At 36.7% G+C, this 20,283-nt stretch overlaps 1 protein-coding gene across 2 annotated transcripts in view; it reads left to right on the top strand.

Moving 5' to 3' along the window:
- The window catches only part of gria2b (glutamate receptor, ionotropic, AMPA 2b), a gene marked incomplete at both ends in the record, with an annotated part of 44,974 nt that overhangs the window by 4,474 nt on the left and 20,217 nt on the right, over nt 1-20,283 (top strand). For both annotated transcript variants that reach the window (XM_079249622.1, XM_079249623.1), the window contains one exon: nt 19,000-19,239. In XM_079249622.1, coding sequence (XP_079105748.1) covers nt 19,000-19,239 — 240 coding nt within the window. The remainder of the gene's footprint in view (nt 1-18,999; nt 19,240-20,283) is intronic.

Below are 20,283 nucleotides of genomic sequence, written 5' to 3'. Positions count from 1 at the left end.
ACCCAAAATGAGCCAGAGGGCTGAAATTAAGATAAATAGTGAATTCTGGACAGCAACATGATGCTTTTTCTCAAATAAACGAGAAGAGTCTCAGCCACATGATGCCCTTCTGTGTTCACATCCCCAGGTCTCACACTATTTTTCAAATAATTGAAATGGGGAATCTGAGAGGGAAAAAGACATTTCCCCTTAATTGGGAGCCAAATATGCACATAAATATGTGCTCTACTTTGGTGAGGACAATCCGTCGGGGAAGTGATATAAAGTCTGAACTTTGGTGAAACTTTTTACATAGATTGTCACTGATGTGCAAACAATTAGACCATCTTTAGCTTCTTTAGAGTTGCTTGCACTGATAAATCACATGTAACAGCTTCACCATGACTATTTTTTTTTAATCAAATGGTAGTCCAGGGGCAACTTAAAGGCGCAGATCCAGATTAACAGAAAAAAAATATAAAATACATTACATTTATTAACACATTTTTTTTTACATCAGTGGATTCATTTCTTCACAGATTACCTGTCTGTAGCTGTAGCTGTTACATTTCTTGACCAATTAAGGGCCAATTCTGGCTTTTATCCCGGCTTCAAAGTTAAAATGAAGCTGCTGCTTTTAGTTTTATTAGATTCAGTTACAAGTTTTAGAAGACTCCTCTGCAGAAACAGACAAAACAGTATGCACCATTTTGCAGGGAGTTATACCTTAGTAACAAAACAAAGAGTCTATATATATATATATGTTAAGAGATTTCATAATTTAGCTCAGATTTATAGAAAGAACAGTTTGAGTCTTCATAAGGCACCCCTTCCTGTGATCACTTTGTTCCTTTACAGCATTTATGGCGAGGGCATAGAATGACTTACAGCACTCTCCACATGACTATGTGCGTGTGTTTGCCTGAAACATTAAAATTAATGTGGAACTGTAAGCTCTTGTGGTTTTATCTCCCCCGTGACCCTGAATTGGACTTAGCAGTATAGAGAATGAATGAATGAGTTTTTATTTCTGGCACTCACCTTTTTCAAAGCAAATCATTCTTCCTCCTCTGAAAACAAGAGAGGAGTTTCAGGTCACAAACAACCGGCCACTGATTTAACGCTTCGAACTTTGTGTTTGTCATGGTTGGGTCATGCCATACTGTAATTTCATGCATCTAAATGCACCCAGCATTTAATGGGTGCATGCTTTCGGAGACCTTGCTGAATGATCAAAAGCTGAACCCACCATCCATGTACTGCAGAGAATTGGTTATAGCCAATTTATTGTTCACACTTAATTAAGTGCATCTCCGCCATTTTACAGAGAGCTGTGCAATATTAAATAGGCCTGGCAGCTGGCTGGTCAAAAAATGAGGCTAAAAACCCTCTGAGGATCTTCACTTGCCCTGAATACAGCCCCAACCAAGCCCTTATCACTATGTCCTTCAAAAAGTGCCAGCCTGAGATATTATGAGATTCAAAAGCCTCAGCTGGTATCCAGTGTTTTAGTTTTCTCAGAGCTCAAATGCAGCCCTAAGCTGGGCAGGGAGATAAGTTTTATGCCCTCCAGCAACAGTGGGTAGTATATGTCAAAATCTCTTCTGTACACAACTACATTTAGAGAAAAGAAAAAAAAAACATTTAGATTATGATTTGTTACACTAGACTGATGAGTTAAAGCTAACTTCCTGTTGATTTTCAGATTAAATGATGCAAATGTACTTTTTGTTTTTAGTATACAATTTTTATTTTACTAAATTAAATAAATTAAATAAGTAATAATAATTATGCTAATATGCATGGATGGTGCATTTAATAATTGTTTTCCAAGCAGTGGATATTTTCGGACATTGAATAAGGATTAGATGAGAAAGTTTGGAGTCATTTATAGCCTCTCTCATTTAGCTGAGGAAACATACACCACATAGAAAACAGGCTTCAGAGATAATAAGATGCCGCTGATTGGGAGGAATTCACTTGTGTTCATTCATTCAGCCGTTCATGCATCAAGTTATTTACTCTTAACACAAATGCTTGACGTTGGCCATAAAATACCATGATTAAGAGATTTCACCCACAGAACAGAGATCCTTATCATGGGATGATGCAACCAAGGCTTTATCCTTCACCTTCTATCTAGATGTCCCTTCCCTTGTCTGGATCCTGAAAAATAAGAACTTATTCAGTCCTCTGCAGCTGCTTACCAAGCCTTACAAGCTTATACTGCAAGGACATCATCAATTTCTACGATGCCACTCATTTACTATATCGATGATCAGCCACTGAATGAGAATCTCCAATTGAGCACGTAGATCTAATATATACCACAGACGTCAGGTGGCATGGAGATGCTGGGGAGATAAAATGATTATAGATTAGATATCTTTGCCATGTAGCATTCATCACTGCTATGATGAAGAACATGAAGTGGCTTTTCTATCAATAAACTATAGTGGGTTCTTCACAGGCATGCGGTCTGTTTTTTTTTTCCATAACTCCAAGCTAGAGCAGATATTAGAGTTCTATATTTTATATATTGATGCTATTTATGCTTTTGGTGAAAGAAAGAAAACAAAACAAAATCTCACTTTTTTACTGGATATTTAATTTTGCTGTTAAAAATCACCAAAGTTTTGCTTTTTGTTCAAATAAAGAAGACAGCCTTTAAGAAATGTTTAGCATCTGAAGGGTCTGTTGTGTATGATCACACTGAAATGATTTTGTTGTCTTATTGGAGATCAATCAGCTTAGAATGGCTTCAGCGAATAACCTTTTTCTGCTGGTGGGGAGGGCTCATTATCATGCACAGAGGAGAATCTGTCCTTCCTATCATCATGGTCATTAAGATTAGATCCGGCTGCCTTCCCTGGTCTTACAGGGTGTTCTTATTAGGATTTTATGGTAAGTGAGTGTAAGTATGTGTGTGTGTGTGTGTGTGTGTGAGAGGTGTCAGTGCATATGTGTGTAGACACAAAAGGAAGAGGGACAAAGGGGAGGATGAAAAAAAGAAATGATGAAGTGGCATTACAAAACAGGAATATTTTTACCGGGTGATAAGCGAGAGCAGTGAACAGACAGACATGTCCCTGTGCTCTCTGTTGTTGTAAATTTATGTCTCACTGAGCAAAATTTAAACGTAAAAAGACTTTCTTTAGGCGGGTTGTGTCCTTTGCAAAGGACAGCATGAGGCAGGCTAAAGGTGCCTGTGATCAGGGGAAGGAAGGAGGGCTTGCTTCTATGATGGTGTAATCCTTCAGCAAAGTATGAATGCATTACTTTACTTTTTAACTGATTTATACAACAAGGAGTTGAATGTTTTTTATATTGTTTAGCATCATCAATGACATATGATGGTGATTGAATTTCAGCTTTATTCTGTGCTCTTAGGTTTTTTTACTTGCCTTATCTAAGAGTATTTTTTAAGGAAAATATATGTGTATGGTAATAAACGTACATAGTGGTGATGGCTAAATCTCCTTAACAGGTACTACTTCTTTCTTCTTCAGAGTTCACTTGGTCCAATTCATTTAGGACTTTGATCCATTTGCAGCTTCTCTTTATGCTGCCAGTCTTGTTAAGCATAGTCTGCTTTGCAGACAGTGCCATTGTTCTCTTGTAACAACTTGCTCCCAGATGGTCTTCCTCCTTAAACAATAAAGCCTCATCTGGAGTGTAGCCAGCACATCTCAGCAGCTCCTGACTCAAAAGTTACTGTTTCAACAGTCATGAAGAATGTGTTAATGCATAAAAGGGAGCCAACAGTGAAACTGCTGTTGCATGGTTTATGGCATTTTGTATTCAGCCATGATAACCTCTCCAGATGTGACTGGTTCAATTCCAGATGCTGGGTATGGATCTGCATGTAAAAAAATGACAGCGTGTCTTAACAGCAGAAGCTTAATGGTTCTGTATTTTTCCCATTATTTCTTAGTTTTATCATCACTTTTATATTTACATTACATAGGTGACTGTTATAAATATGCTACAGCTGCTTCACAAAGTTTAATCACTTTAGTGTTTGACTTCAGTTTAAAGTCTTCATTAGCTGATCCAAACTAAAGAACATGTGTGTGTTTTGAAAGATGGGAAACAAAATAGATGATTGAGTGGAGTTTTGTTTGTCTGAAGGACAGGTTTAGGTAATGTACCAGCCTGCTTCTTTGCTTCTTTGTAATTATGTTTGCCACGAAAAGAAGCATTGTCAGTTTCCCATGTTAAGCTCTATAAATCTAGTTTTTTTTATGCCCCTTCAGATGAAAGAAGAGGCGATTCAGTGATTGTTCCAGAGAAAAGATACAGCACTTGTCCATCTGCCTGTATAAGCAGTATAGATGTATGGTTCTGAAAGGTGTTTTTTTTTTTTTTTTTTTTTTTTTTTTAGTGTATTAATGCTCTTCTTTTTTTTCCATGTTAGACTCTTTGCTTTTCTTTCCCCTCATGTACAGTCTCAGTGTGTTACTGTAATCTTTTGCTCAGAGCTGAAAAGCAAAGAGAACAAATTGCACAAGCCATTACAGGGAGACAAAGTGAAGAAAAGCTGTAAAGGTGACAGATAACCTGTGAAGGTGACAGAGAAGGCTCCAAGAGAAGATGTTAACAGAGTTGTAGGTTAGAAACACAAATTGACATATTTTATTACTGTAAACCCTGCCTTGCATTACCCACAATACATTAACTTTGTGTCATGTCCCATATCTTTCTTGCAAGATCTAATGAATGTTAAGTACTGTGTTGTTTTTTTTTTACTACTAAGAATGAAAATTTGTTTACCAACACAATTTGTTTACATTAAATCACTGTAATTCTTCCTCCAGTTTAGGAATTCATCATACCACACAATAAAGAGATGTTAGTTAAGTTTTTTTTTTTTTTTCTTATAGAATAAAACCTAGATGCAGGTTATTCATGGTCTGGAGTGTAGACTTAGTATTACAATAATAAGCCACATAACAATAAATTATCTTGTGGTTCTTTCTATGAAAAAGAGAAATAATACAAATAATTATTTAAAGCTGCGAGGTCCAGCTGGAAGAATCACACCCTGCACTATTGCTCAATTAAGATAAGGTCGAGTTCCTAATGGTAAAAGCAGTTCAGAAATTGACTGCGGTAACATCCAAGTATGCGATAACTTCCAGGACAAAACAGCTAAATGGACAATGACATTGAGAATCGGAGGCAGATAATAAAACTAATAACAGAGAAACATGACGAGGTAGGGAGAGATAGGATTTCAGCCAGCAAGCTGCGTCAACAAAAAACCCGGTTGACACCCAAGTCCCCTGGCAGGGGTGATCGCTGTATGGGACAGGTGTCTAAGGACAAACATACACAAGCATGCACACACTCAGTGGATGGATAAATTCAGCTATGCACACACTCAGGTTGCAGGGAGGCAGAGAGTGAAATGTTGAGCAGGCAGCTCTTGACTCTTCCAAGCTGTCGACATCTATTTCAGTATTGTGAAGCTAATGGGAAAGAGTTAGATGGTTCATGTTCAGCTACATTCTAAGTTTGGATATTACAGGTTTGGGGTAGTTAAACGTGACAGAAGAGTCCTGCAAAAAACAATTCAAAATGTCAAAGGTAGAAAAAGCAGCCCTGTTGCTAGAACCTCAACCCCCCACCCCTCTCTCTTCCCTGCAGCGATAAAAAAGCAGGAGAAATACTGAGAAAAGGGAACTTAGTGAATACATTATCTGATACTGTCTAACTCCATTTTTTAATTTTCAGAAGAAAATCCAACTAACAGCATTAAACCTGACACAACATGTAAGTTCTTACTTTAATTACCCTGTCTAAATGAATAGGATTTCACATTGATTCAAAGATGGATTTTTCAATTTGTGCCTCCTGACTTAGGTTAGAAGGCTTTGTCCAATCTATGCAGACATGACTCAGCAGGTTAGGGGAAATATCAGGGGAGAATAAAAACGCAGCTTTCACTATTTCTTCTGTATTAACATTGAAATGGTGTTTAATACATAAAGAATCTACGATGTAGATGGTGTCCATATTTTCAGCCATGCAAAGAGATTAGCTCTTTTCTCATATTAGCATGTCAACAAAAAGACAACATGGCTGCCTGGTGGAATAGTGGTTAACCTCACAACAGGAGGGTTGCTGGTTTGTATTTGGTTTGTGTTTTGGCTGGGTGGAGGTTCAAATGGTGGAGTTTGCATGTTCTCCTTGTGTCGGTTCTCTGCAGGGTACTCTGGCTTCCTCCCATTGTCCAAAGACATTCATTTTAGGTTGATTGTTTCCTCTAAGTCAGGGGTGTCCAAAGTCGGTCCTCCTGCAGGTTTCCCATGTATTCCTGTTCCAACACATCTAGCTTCCACTAAATGGATCAAACAGCCAATGACGTGCACAACTGATTAAGCTCTACTACTAATTAATTTGAATCAGGTTTGTCTGAGCAGGGATACATAGAAAACCTGCAGGATTCTGGCCCTCGAGGACCGGAGCTGGACACCTCTGCTCTTAAGTAGTCCCTAGGAGTGAATGTGAGCATTGATGGTTGTTATTCTATATGTGTTGGCCCTTTGATGGACTGGCAACCTGTCCAGGATGTACCCTGCCTCTTGCCCAATGACTGCTGGGATAGGCTCCAGCTTCTGGACAACCCTTAACTGGTTTAAGAAAATGACTGAAAAGACAAGAATCTGTAGTGAAATAAAAACCTTTCTGGAAGGTCATAGCTTCTGTTGACTTTTACTTGAAGTTGATCTCATACCTTCCTATGGGACTCTTCACTGGCTTTGTTTCAAAGTGTGTTAGGCCTGACAAAGACACAATGTCAAAACTGTTTTAAATAGTACAGATGAGCACCGTGTATGAAAAATGAGGCCATTCTTGGGAGCTACACACTTCCTCTCTTTAGATATTGCTTTGCAAATGAGGAAAAGACGGCATCTCATTGTTTCATTTTAAAATCTACAAATGTTTAATTATATCTCTTGATACCGTAAAATATTTTAGGATGGGACATTACAGTTTAAATCCATGGCATAGTTTTTATAATTAACTGCTCAATGAATTAATGATAGAACTTCTTTTTTAGCCACCATAGGGCATAACAAAGAATCTAAATCAGCCTAATTTAAATAAAAGTAGCCAGAACACATGATTTCATTAGGATGGATCAGACAAACATAGGATGTCATTGACAAGTTCTTCACCAAAGTCAATCCTATTTTCACTAAATCTCACCAGCAATGATTGAACTAATAGGTCATATAAAATAAAATATGGACGGTTCTTTAATTATAAAGGTACAGGATAGACAGAGGTAGAAAAATGAAGTAAAACTATGTGAATAGGACTCAGTACACCTAACATGAGTTAACCAAATTGCATCAGTGACTTGATTTTAGCTTCTCTTCACTTAACACTGACACTGGTGGCAATGACAGCTGTTTTTTTCTCATGGCCTAAATGAAGCTTTAAATGTAAGCTGCAGAGGTTTTTGGATATGGAAGCTCCCAGCTTCCAAGATCATAAAGACATGGAACAGCAGATCCATAGTCTGCCTTGATATTTCCATTAAAGGTCAGTGGACATTTGATGTGCTTTATAACAAGAGGCATATAAATGGGGGAAAAAAATCACTGTTTGGAATGCATGGTTGGTTTTACACAACTATTGTGGATGATAAATTTGTATTGTGCCTACTATACTCTAATTTATATTACATTCAACTATTGAGCGGGGTTGCTTTGTTAATAACTGACTCGATGAGCGAGTGAGGATACTTTAAGGATTATACAAATTATTTATCCACTGCCTTCAGATTGTAGACTAAATAGTTCTCAGGGACAAAAGACTATTGTGATATTGGGGATGGTGTTCAGTGATATCATAATGAGGTTTAAGTTTGAGGCTATTCATTAGTCTGTTCTTGTGAAACATGGACCCACCACCATCAGAAATCCTCCAGGAAACAGGTTAGTGGGATAAAAAAGGAAGGATACCCAGAGAAAGTGCATAAAAGATGGAAGGAAGGGGGTCAGAAGTTGATAGAAACTAAACAGTGCAGTCCCTCTATAGAGCAGCTGCCGGAAGAGCTGCTCAGAATAAGAAGAAAACACTCCCCAGTCCTATTGGCCACTCAAAAGCATGACTGAGAGCTGTCGCCCCGGCAACCTGCAGCCTGCAGTGTTTGGCAGGCTGCAGGTTGTCTCTAGTGTCACATTTCATAATCAAAAAGCTTTTAAGTTTTTCTTATTCATATAGGTCATTTGGGTATACACAAGTTTTGAAATTTGAAACATAATGTACTCCATATGTTTGACATTGTAAATTATATTAAACAAAGCATTGAAGACAACAGACCAGCTATCAGACCTAATTTGACTAGCATCTGCTGTTACTAGACAAAACAAAAACAAAAATATTTAAAGCCTCAACTCAACATAAAAAGACACACCATAATCAAGTTTGCTACTGTGTTGAGGGAAAACTTTAAATGAGAATATTATATGTTACCTTGGCAACTGCCGATGGAAAGAATAAAACCAGATGATGGTTCAGAGTAAGCTTTGCGAGGTTATAAAACAGACTTTACAGATATAAATATTTAGCATTTTCACCTCTGTGAGACAAAATCAATTATATTATTCTGAAGTAGTGATGAGGAATATTGATATATCTAGGTGGAATTCTTTCCCATTCTTGCTTGTTGTACAACTTCAATTGCTCAGCAGTCTGGGGTCTCCATTGCCATATTTTACATGTAGTGATGCACCACACATTTTCAGAGGGAGACAGATTTGAACTGTAAGCAGGCCATTCTAGTCCCTGAACGCTACTACAAAGTCATGCTGTTGTAAAACGTGCAGACTGTGCTTGGCATTGTTTTGCTGAAATAAGCAAGGTTGACCTGGAAAAGATATGCTTTGATGCCAGCATTTGTTGCTCTAAAACCTCATAGATGTGCAAGTTTCCCATACCATGGACACTAATGCACCCCCGTAGCTTACATGTAGAGATTGCTCCAGATTTTTTTCTGAATCTTTTGATGACATCATAGATTGAAGATGATACATTTTTCTTGCATTTGTATGTTGACAAACACTGTTGTTTAACTGTTGTTCACAAAGAGTTGAACCTTGCACCATTCTTGTTTGTGAACAACTGAACCTTTCAGGGATTTTCCTTTCATTCTCCTCATTTTATATATGGAGCAAAAACTGATTTTTGTGTATTTGGATTACGTGCAATTTTAACTGTTTATTATGGTTGTAATAAGTATTTATCTGGGATTCTTTACTTTCAGTGAATACCACACATGTCTGTTACATGTTACACCCAGACAAACCTGACAGTAATTCATTCCCAGTATGGGGATGTTGGGGCTTACTTGCAGAATAACATTGATGTGTTAGAATTAACTGAAAGCAATATCCCAGATGTTTTTGTTGCCTTTTTTCAGAGATTTTTTAGTTACTCAAGGTCAAAAGTTGCTTGTGCAACAAATATAATAGAGACAAGCTTGCTCTGGGTGCTTTGACAGGAAGGTTGGTGGCTTTAAGCTTCTGTGCCAACTGGTGACAGATCAGTTTTACATAAAAGCCCTCAAGTCTTGAGGCCTTTTCTCTGGCTGAGAACAGGAGTATTAGAGAGGATGAGATATGTAACAGTCAGTTCTGTTAGCTGTGACTGGACTACTGATTATCATCATCACAGTGACACAGTGTGTGCGAATAGGAGTTTGGATGGTACACTGATTCATCGTCTGAGCTGGTGTTGAAAAAGCAGATAGTTTTTCAGTTGGGAATTCTTTAAAAATGTTTCCATTTAAAGGCTGCAGTTAAACTAAATTCTTCTTAAAAGCTTTTATTAAAAGCAGATATTAATGTTTTTTTTCCATTTATTATCAGTATGAAAAACACAATAGTCACTTAAGTCAAATTAGTTTGGAAATAAAAAAAAAAAAAAATACTCTTATTGCTTTTTTTTTTTTTTATAGTTTAGTGTTAAATAGTAAATATGATATTTACATGAATTTCAAGAATGGCAGGATGTCTATGTCTAGTTTGTCCAAATTATGTCCAAACAATAGTGGTCATCTGACATTTAGAGCCTGTTAAGAACATATTTAATATGAGTTTAAATTGGTTTATTTTGTTTTGTGTTAACTTATACTGGATTAAACTGTGATCAGTGATGGAGGATGATGTACACAGTGGTGGAGGAGAGGATGTGCCCTCACTGTCATAGTGGTAGAAATGAGGTCATCTAATTGGGACGGCTAAATATATTTCACAGGGTACACCTTCTCCTTGGATGGTCATATTCAGTGTCAGAGACACCACTGAAACACATTTAGCATCCTTTTGAGGATGGCAAGCCACTAATGACCAGTGTCTGATAGTTTTAAAATTACACCATTTAGTGAGTTAGGTGCCAGAAATTAAATTTTAAACAGAAAATTAAAACTAACAACAAAACACAAAAGTAACATAAATGTAAATGATGCCCTATGTAACGCAAATTGACATCAGCTGCAGTTTTAAATGAACTGACGATTCAGCACACAAACATATTGTTGAAACTGCTGATTCGAGTCGTCGCTGGAGGCAGTTAGCAAGAGGAGACTGTAAAAACTGAGACATGTTGGCGGCAAAACTGAGCTGATTAATGTTACTCAAAAATTGGGTACTTTAAGGTTTGTGCAAAGGCCTATTGGAAGTTCTTCAAAAAAATTAAGATAGTCAAATTGATTTTTTATTTATTTTTTACCGAATGTCTTACCAGTTCGGCAATTTTCACTTTCAACTGTACTCCTCATTTTGTTTTTGTAATTCATTTCGATCTTAGTGGCAACACAAATCAAGGCATTTAGCAAACACAGAAAAAGCATTTCTTAACCAAAAGCAGAACAGTTAGCTAACTAATTACTAGTCAGATGCTGGTGTATTTCTGAAAGTTTAACTGGACCAGCATGGGGTGTCGAGTCACTTTCTTTCTTCTCATAAACACAATCCCTTTACATTATGGTGTTTTGAGTTCTGGATGAATAGCATTTTGTACAGAAAAGTGATGGAACACTTTTTTCAACAACTAAGCTTCAAAGTTCAATACATTACAGTTCCCAGCATTCTAATATGGTGACCAACAATGGGGTTCCACATTGTTTGCAACATGAATACATCTTCTGTGTAATATGAGATTATTGCAAGGAAAATTAAGGTATTAAGCACTGTTCAATAATGAAGTTATTTTCAAATATTCCAAATTAGCTATCTTCACTACACATTTTTGAAAATGTTGTTCTATTTAACATTTATGTGACTTGAGTAAGTACTAAACATAGAGCAATAACTTGCTGTAGTCTTACTAAATTATACTAAATTTATTATATCACTCATACATATTCAGAAAAATCGATTATACAACCCCCAAAACAAACATTTCTAAACAAATAAACCTCTTTTTGCGCCAGGCATAAAAATACAGCACTTGGAATTTTGGTAAACAAGGGAATGAGGGTGGTCAAATATTTTATTGCAGACTTGTATTTATAGTATATTTGAAAGGGTATCACATCCATCCATCCATCCACCCATTCCATTAACTTCTTTGCCCTTAGTGTCATTATTCGTTTCTACATGATAAGTTGATTTTCAGGCTCAATTTAATGACGATTCAGGTCATCCTGTCTACAACTGTTGAGAATATATAACAGCTAGTACAGCGCAAAATGAGCAGCATCTTACCCTCATGAACCAAATCAGAGGAGAAAATAGGCTCTGTGTTAAAACTTACAGGCCCAGTATTGAGCAATAATAAGATTTGTTTCAACATTTTGCTCTTGGTGCCTAATTAGGGTGAGCTCATCAACACTACAAAAAGCGATTTATTCGGTCACTTCTGCACTGTGTTTGGAGAGAGATTTTCTGGAGACGAACGCTTACCGTTTCACTGAAAGGCACTGAGATGTGACAGACGCTTAATAGCTTTTTCATAGTCCCCATTCCTCCTGGGAGTTAATGTTTGTGGCTGTATTTTCTTCCTTAATTAAACATTTACACATTTATTATCATTGATAAAGTATACACAGAGGTCTCCCATGTTAAACGCTTTCCACTCTTAATTCAGTCAGCAGTAACAATTCCGAAGCCAGCAGACAGTCGTTGTGGATACAAACAGCTAACTCATTGCTTATGGATATAAATTACCATAGATGGTAATAAAGTAACATGTTGTCAAACTGTTTGCTTTGGCATAAGCTGCAGAACAGCAATAGGGATATCCAGACTCTAAGCATGAGCTCAGAGAGTTTTAATCCTGGGCAAAGTCAGCAAACACACCAGCAAGAGTGTCAGCAAAGAAATCTGTGGGAAAATGACAATAGAGAGACATGAAACAGACACAGAGAGAGACTCAGGAGGTGGCAGTGAACGATATTTTCATATTTTTATGCCTTTTCATGATGCTGTGATGAGACAAGATGGTTCTTTTTTTTCTTCAGAGATGAAACATGAGTATGTCCAATCGAAATCTGCCAAAATATTCAAATAAAAACCACCCTTTGAAGAAGTTGATCTATCTCCTTAAAGAGCTTAAACTGAATGATGCATACAGGCTGTTAACAGTATTTTACTGCTGCACATGTTTGACTAAGACTGCATTGACTGTATGTTGTCTTTTCCTTTTTTTTCGTTTATGCATCTATTTGTTAATTCACTTAAACAGGGGCAATGAAAAATAACAACCACTGCTGTAAATATTAGCCGAGAGGTTATTTTGTAATCTGTTATCCCTGGACAAATATTTAGATAGTCATGCTAAAAAGAGATTAAAAACATACAACATCAAATCACAACATTTACACGCATGAGAAAAAAGATCAAAAGTTTGTTGAATGCATCTTTCAGCACATCATTAAATGCGTGATCAGGTATAATTCAAAACATGGAGTATCCAGACGAAGTAAAATGATAAGTTAAAAGTGAGTTCTATGTAAACACAGGACATAAACATGAATGCATTAATGCATTGTGAGACGTAATAATTCTGATGAATTTACCACAGGAAGACGCCTGTTAGATTATATGATTATCATTCATTTAAAAAAAAAAGAAAGAAAAATAACAATTCACCAAAATTTCTATCAAATCTCCCATTTTTCAGGAAAACCTAAAAGGGTCATGCTTTAGATCAGCTGTGATCACACACAAAACATCTCCAATTTGTTGAGATCAGCAGCAAGACCTGTTACTGCTATTTTTTTTTTTTAATCTTGTGGGATTACTGCTAAATAACATACATAATGATGGTTGTAGATGACACCTGGGCAAGTCTACAAACAAATCAGACAGAAATCTTGCTGACTTGCATAAGTGATCTGTGCATAAAATCCTAATCTGCAAAGAAATTCCCTCCAATTCCCTGACACGTTATTAGACGTGGACATAGACTGTCATGACCGAGTATGAATGTCCCAGTGCTAAGATGATACCTCGGATGAAAACAGAGACTGCATGATAGACTGGATATCTTGTGATAAAATAAAATGTTATTGTGTGAATGGTGGCAAATGTACTCCTGGATGTGCTAATTATGCCTTACTTAAGTGTTATTCCATTTTTAGTGCAATATTTACACATTATCAGCTAAATCTATATATATATATATATATATATATATATATATATATATATATATATATATATATATATATATATATAGAGAGAGAGAGAGAGAGAGAGAGAGAGAGAGAGAGAGAGAGAGAGAGATTTAGATCAAACTTGAAACAAACTTTTCATCAGAGCTATCCATTTTGTTTAACTGTTAATTATGTTAAATTACTGAACACCTGGAGTTCTTAAAATCTGTAACTGAACCTCTTTTTAGAAAGATTTTTTTTATTCTACTTCATTGATTTTGTGCAAATTCATTTTTTTAATTAGATTGTGACAGCAGTTTTTTTGTTTCTTTGAGTGAAAAAAATTAGATTAATGAGGCCAGGTCACAGTGACCACCTCAATTGACTTCATCAGCTGTTAAAGAGATTAGGAGTTGTGTCACACTGATGGCGGTGATTGGATCGGGGCTCAGTTTGTCTCCTGTGGCTGTAGTAAACATTTTATTGCCCATGTCCGACTGGTAAAGATTTTAGATCCACATGAATGCTGAATGCTGGCACTGGATGAAAGCAAGCCCTGCTTCCTCTGTTTTGGCCAGTTCTTGATGAGCTCTGCATGTTTTGGTGCTCTGAGGAGCTTTTGATTGGGGCAAATGCTTTGATGACTTCAGAAAAAGTAGAAATCTTTTGATAGATAAAAAGGCAACACTTTCACAACCACAGACTCATGTGATGCCATTTTATGTACTTAAGTGAAGCAATAATTTTACCTCTAAACCTGTTAACCAGGTAACTCAAGTTAGAGAGATTGTCACAGTGGAGGTGTGAACCCAAACGCAGTGTCAGGAGGCAGGGATGGAGAATCAAGATGTTGTTTAATTTCCAAGAAGTTAAGTCAAACTAACATGGAGAAGCAAGTATGTGAAGCTAACAAACGAAACAGAGAAGTAGAACTGAAAGCAAGCGCTGTAAGTATAAATACACAGAGGGAACAACAAGAAACAGGTAAACTGAATCAGAACATCAAAACCAGGTGAGATAATTAATATAAAGCAAAATGGGAGACAATATACAAGGGAACAAAACTACAAAATAAAACAGGAAACTATGAACTAAGGAGACAACATGAAACATCACACCATGATAGAGATAACTGTTGGAATAAAATCAGCATCTACTTCAGCAAAAGGCAAGTTAATATTTAAAACTCTTGTTCTTAAAAACCTCATGGTAATTTACTTTTCTTTTAGCAATTTTGACAACTTGCAGTGTATCAGAGTTAGATGTTGAAGTAGTTTTTCACATTCTAAATACTAATCTTAAACTTGAATTACTTAACTAAATTTGCCATTTGGAGGCAAAATTGACAAAATATTCAGTTTAATTCATGTTCTTGGGGATCCAAATAAAACCTATTCTAAACATAAACACTGCAGATGTTGAGAAGTCTGAAATGCCAACTGAAGAATCACTCATAGCTGTAAATGCAAGAAAAGGACTGGGGGTTAGTCTACAGAGTGTACAGGATACAGAACAGAAAAGTACTTAGTGTGTTTACAACACATGAAAATGGCAGGTGAGGCCGCTTGAAGATTATGATGGGGTTGACATCAATGGCATGCTAATGTCCTGGAGGTTTTACTGGGGATTTTGGTGGAATGGATCTCCACAAGAGGTCTGGTAAAAATGGGTCTGACATTCTTGTCCTCATGTGCCACTGCTCTGAAACATTTGTAAAATATTTCACAGCTCTACCTGAAACGTGAAAGCAGCTTTGGTCTTTTTCATTCTGCGCAGGCACAGTTTAAGAATGACAGAGTACTCCAGGCTGCTTTTCTCTTTAGTCAAATTTTAATCAGTTTAAATTCATTTCAACTCAAACTTCAATAATAAATGTGTTTAATGATTAATAGAAGAAAGTTGCAGTATAGAAAAAGTTCATGTTTCTTACATCATTAACAACATCAGTGAAAAAAAATCACATAAATCTCTAAAACTTTCTGAAAGCTTCTTTGACTCAAAGCGTGAAATGGATTGCAATCCATTTGTTCCATGTCAAGAGCTCGTCAATTGTTCTGGATCTACAGTTTATCAAAGACAGCAGATGCAGACAGTAGTGACACAATGGCTACTGTACTTCCATCAGGCTAATACCTAATATATGGACTCCAATTCCTTTTGTCAGCAAGTCATCCCAGTAAAATGGCGAAAGAGGAAATGACTCCTTAGATTAATTACATAGTAAAACACGTGTCTAAATCAATAAACCTGATTAACTCACATTCGATCAATGCACATCTACAAACAACACGCCACTCTGCTGACCCTGGTGTTTAGGGAAATGTGTGCAACCTCAGGGTTACTTAGAAATTTCATGATCATATTTAGCTTGAGTCCTCAGTACCTTCTTGTTTGCTTGGCATAATGAGGGTTGAAGGCCAGCAAAGTTGCTGTACTTAATGTGCCTGAGAAAAAGGGGTGATCATCAATTATTGAAGGATAATTTTGTAAAGTCAGCTGAAAAAAGATGTAATACAAGTAATTGGGTATCAACAGACAACCACATTAAAGGGAACTGTTTGAGTTTACCTTCAGAGATGCAGTGAAACTATTAATCTAAAATCACATTAACAATAGCTGTAAACATCTTCAAGTACATAGCAGTCGGTACAATCTATTTCTCCTTAAGGTCTAAAGTTTTGTATCTAAAATTTTCACGAGGTAAATACAGCTTTAAGCAATATGATTCGCAACACCTAAGGTTGTTGTTCTGAATTGCTGGGAAAATACTTTAAAATTACACACTAACTATTTTCATTAGAATCAAAAGGGTGAGTAGCGGCCAGGCATTAATCAAATGCACATGATTAAGTGATCAATCTGGGAAGGTCACAAGGCCATTTTCTAATGATGGGATGTCCTTCATTTCACAGCATGATAGATTATGCACTAGTGGGGAGCATTTAAAGCAGTTGCTGTTCTTCCCAGAGTCTGATCTGCCATACTCAGAGATTTTACAGACCTCAGTTAGCATGTTAGCCTACATGTTACAGTTTATGACAGCAGCCTTTAAAGCTGAGGGAGGTAATGTTGAGGAGCTAGCAAGATGTGAAAATAGCATCCTGTCTTGGCTCCTCCCCCTCCGGTTTTCATCCTTGCGTGATCCAAGGCTTTTTTCTTACCTCCGCAAAGGTGGTTATATTTTTACCGGCCTTCATCTGTTTCTCTGTTTGTGTTCAAAATGACTCAAAAAGTTATAGACGGATTTTAATAATTTTTTTGGAGTTGTTGGAAATGTGAGAAGGAAGAACTGATTTAATTTTGGTGGGAACCCGGATCCCTGTTTGGTTCCAGGATTTTTTAAAGGCCTTGGCAGAAGTTTGCATGCTCTGAGTGCTTTTCTAGTTTGCAGCTTTTTCCATCAACGATTTTCTCTTTCAAATAAACCGAGCTGAGTTGGGAAAATCCTTCCTGCATTTTCTCAGCCATGTTTGCCATTTGAGTTTTTTTTTTTTCACTACTTTGTGTTTTCATCCTAACACGCTATTAATATGCAGGGTGTGGCTATTAGGTATGTGCTGCGGGAGGGGGAGAGCCGGGAAAATACGGAAGCGTAGAGCTGTCGTCCTCATAAAAAAAAAAAAAAAAGTTTGGGCCTTATCACATTATAATGTGATAGTTTATTGTAAAAACGTGAAACATATCACGTTATAACGTGATGTTTTATTGTGAAAACGTATAACCACTTGAACGCTGGAGGGATATCTCTCGGCTGGCCCGGGAGCACCTTGGGACCCCCCGCAGAGTTGACGAATGTGGCTGGGGAGGGGGGCTTCCCTGGTTACTGCTGCGATCAGAACCCCGATAAGCGGTAGAGGAGGGATGGATAGATGGCACTTGAATGCACCTAAGATGATGTTTGAATTCATAGCGATTCTCGTGCCGCTCAAGTTTCAATTAGAAATGATACCATGTCATGGGGATTGGACTCATTTTTCCTTCTGTACAGACCCATGCCTTTTAAAACTGTCCTTAAACTACGCATATCTATTACAATGTGAAGTGTTCCAAAGCACCATAATTTCACAATGTCTCAACCCAAGTATGAAGAAAAACTATCAAGTCCTGTAAATGGGCCATTTGTGATCTCCTACCCACCCCGCACACAATTTCCTCATCTAAAGTCGAAAATGACCAAGTTCATGTTTTCAGATACATGGTATGTTTCACGTTTTTACAATAAACTTATCACGTTATAACGTAATAGTTTCACGTTTTTACAATAAACTTATCATGTTATAACGAAATAAGGCCCAAACTTTCAAACTTTTTGTTTTATGAGGATGACAGCTCTGCACTTCCATAGGAAAAGAAGCTTACAAAATATAGGAAATGAACAACTTCGAGTTGGCATGAACGTTTGGAATGGTCAAAGTTTTCACAGATTTTACAGATTTACAGTAAACTGAAGAGAATTTTATACTATATTTGCTTACTCTTCAATGAAAGTGGCATTGTATTAAGTGACTCTCCTCATGCTGACTAAAGTGATAAATCTGCAAATATACCACCATAACTTATGAATATAGTATTAGAAAACAGCCTTTTAGGTTTCCACTGTTGTGAACATGTTGCATCAAAGGGTTCATACATCATGGACTGCTGTTCATCCAAACTTTTATTTGCCTTTTTTTAAGACCTGGTGACGACCAGATGACTTTTGTTATATACTGATGCATAAAACCCCAGAACCAAATAAGGGAGTATTTTCTTCTTTATATGATTGTAATTATCAGGATGAAAATTCACACACATGGGAGAACAACTTAATGTCCATCAGCTTAACATTTAGACTAAATGTTTCAGAATCAAATGTTTTCTGGACACAAAGACTTTATGATAACAGTATATCACAATGCAGAACAGATGGACATGGTGTACACAGAATTACTGCACTTTTTAAAATTTTTTCTCATCAAAACCTACATTTAAAAAACAAGTCTTGGGTAAACTGGGGAAACAAAGTGATTTTTGTACTGCACATCTTTTGCTATTGAATACAAGCGCTCTCTTGACAGAGCTTATAGAAAACCATCCATTAATCAGCTGAGAAAGACTGAGGCATCCCTTAATAGTTGCATCTAACCCTAATGTGCAATAGAGGATTGTCATAAAGGTCTAGATTTTATTCAGTGCCTCGTTATGAGTTACAACAGGGAGTTTCACAAGTCTCACAAATTAATGTCAGAAGAGTTGGTGGCAAAGAAGAAATATTGAAGTGTTCTGGCAAAATAATCACCGGCATAAAAAGGAAATTTATATTAGACAGTTTATTAGTCTAAATGACTTCTACAATAAACCACATTTTAAAGGAAGTAAATTAATCTTTAAGTGATGTTCCTTAACACACTGCCATCTTTTTTCAGTCTGTTCGCAGTTCTCCAGAGGAGTTTACGCCATCTTCGGTTTCTACGACAAGAAGTCTGTTAACACCATCACGTCGTTTTGTGGGACTCTACATGTCTCCTTCATTACGCCCAGCTTTCCCCTGGATGGAAATCAGCAGTTTATAATCCAGATGCGGCCTGATATCAAGGGGCCCCTCCTCAGTCTCATCGAATACTACAAATGGGACAAGTTTGCCTATTTATATGACAGTGATAGAGGTAAGTCATGGCAATCCTTGCATTAACATTTAGCAGTCTAACTCCTGGTCTGATCTTTTTTTTTTTTTTTTTTTGAATAGTTCACACTAATTTGATATGTGAAATTAAGCTGTCATTTGATTTGGCAAGCTTGGATTTTGGATATGGGGAGTCCAACATTGTTTTCCAAAAACATTTGGGGTTATTTGCATATTTAGATTTTGTTTTGTTTTTTGTGTGTGTGTGTTTGCTGTGTATATGCAAACATATAAAAAAAATAACTCACTATTGAAGTTGCAGAGTTAAAACAAGAGAAGGGCATTTTGGTTTATCACAGACCACTTGTCATACACAATCAACTAAAGCAGTTCCTGCATTTGAGTCTTTTTATATAACATCAGGGAGCGGTGAGGCAGTCAGGGTCATTACAGGTCAGTGGAGCTGAAATCACCTGCAGCTGTTGATTTTTATACTCAGCCAGAGAGAGGTGGGATTTGTTTGTGTTATCTTCATATTATATGAATATCCTCACGCAGAGGAAAAGTTGCACCTTGCTTTACAGCTTAAATGGTGTGTGGATTAAAGTGAAAAAAAAAACAAAAAAAAAACGTTTAATTGACTTGTGTGGAAAAGTTACAAATATTCTAAACCCAGTTTGTTTAATGTAATATTAACAAATATGGAATGTACATTTTATATGGCCAGATTGCTTTCTTTTTGTTCGAGTGAATTTCAATATAGTTGGTTTGTTTCCTGAATTGGTCTATGCTGGATACCAAAATATTTGATTAAACTGTCTGGATGACAGAGCCCAGCATGGCAGGTTCTGTTAAACCATGGAAGGTGGAACTCAATTCTACTTACTTTTAGATGAATTCTTTCTAATATTCCATGATTTATGTAAAGTAAAATTCTCATTGATCCTGTAGTCCCTGCCTAACTACCAAACAGTTTGGGTCAGGGTTACTCACATTTGTGTTTCTAATGCTAAGTCCATCTGTCCATACACATCAGTAGTTTTTTTTTTTTTTTTTTTTTTTAGTCTATCTGAAAACCACAACTGGC

This window comes from Telmatherina bonti (assembly GCF_933228915.1).
Source record: "Telmatherina bonti genome assembly, chromosome: 12".
Classification (NCBI taxonomy): Eukaryota; Metazoa; Chordata; class Actinopteri; order Atheriniformes; family Telmatherinidae; genus Telmatherina; species Telmatherina bonti.
Note: the sequence above shows the minus strand (reverse complement) of the source record. Positions and strands in the feature narration are given on the sequence as shown.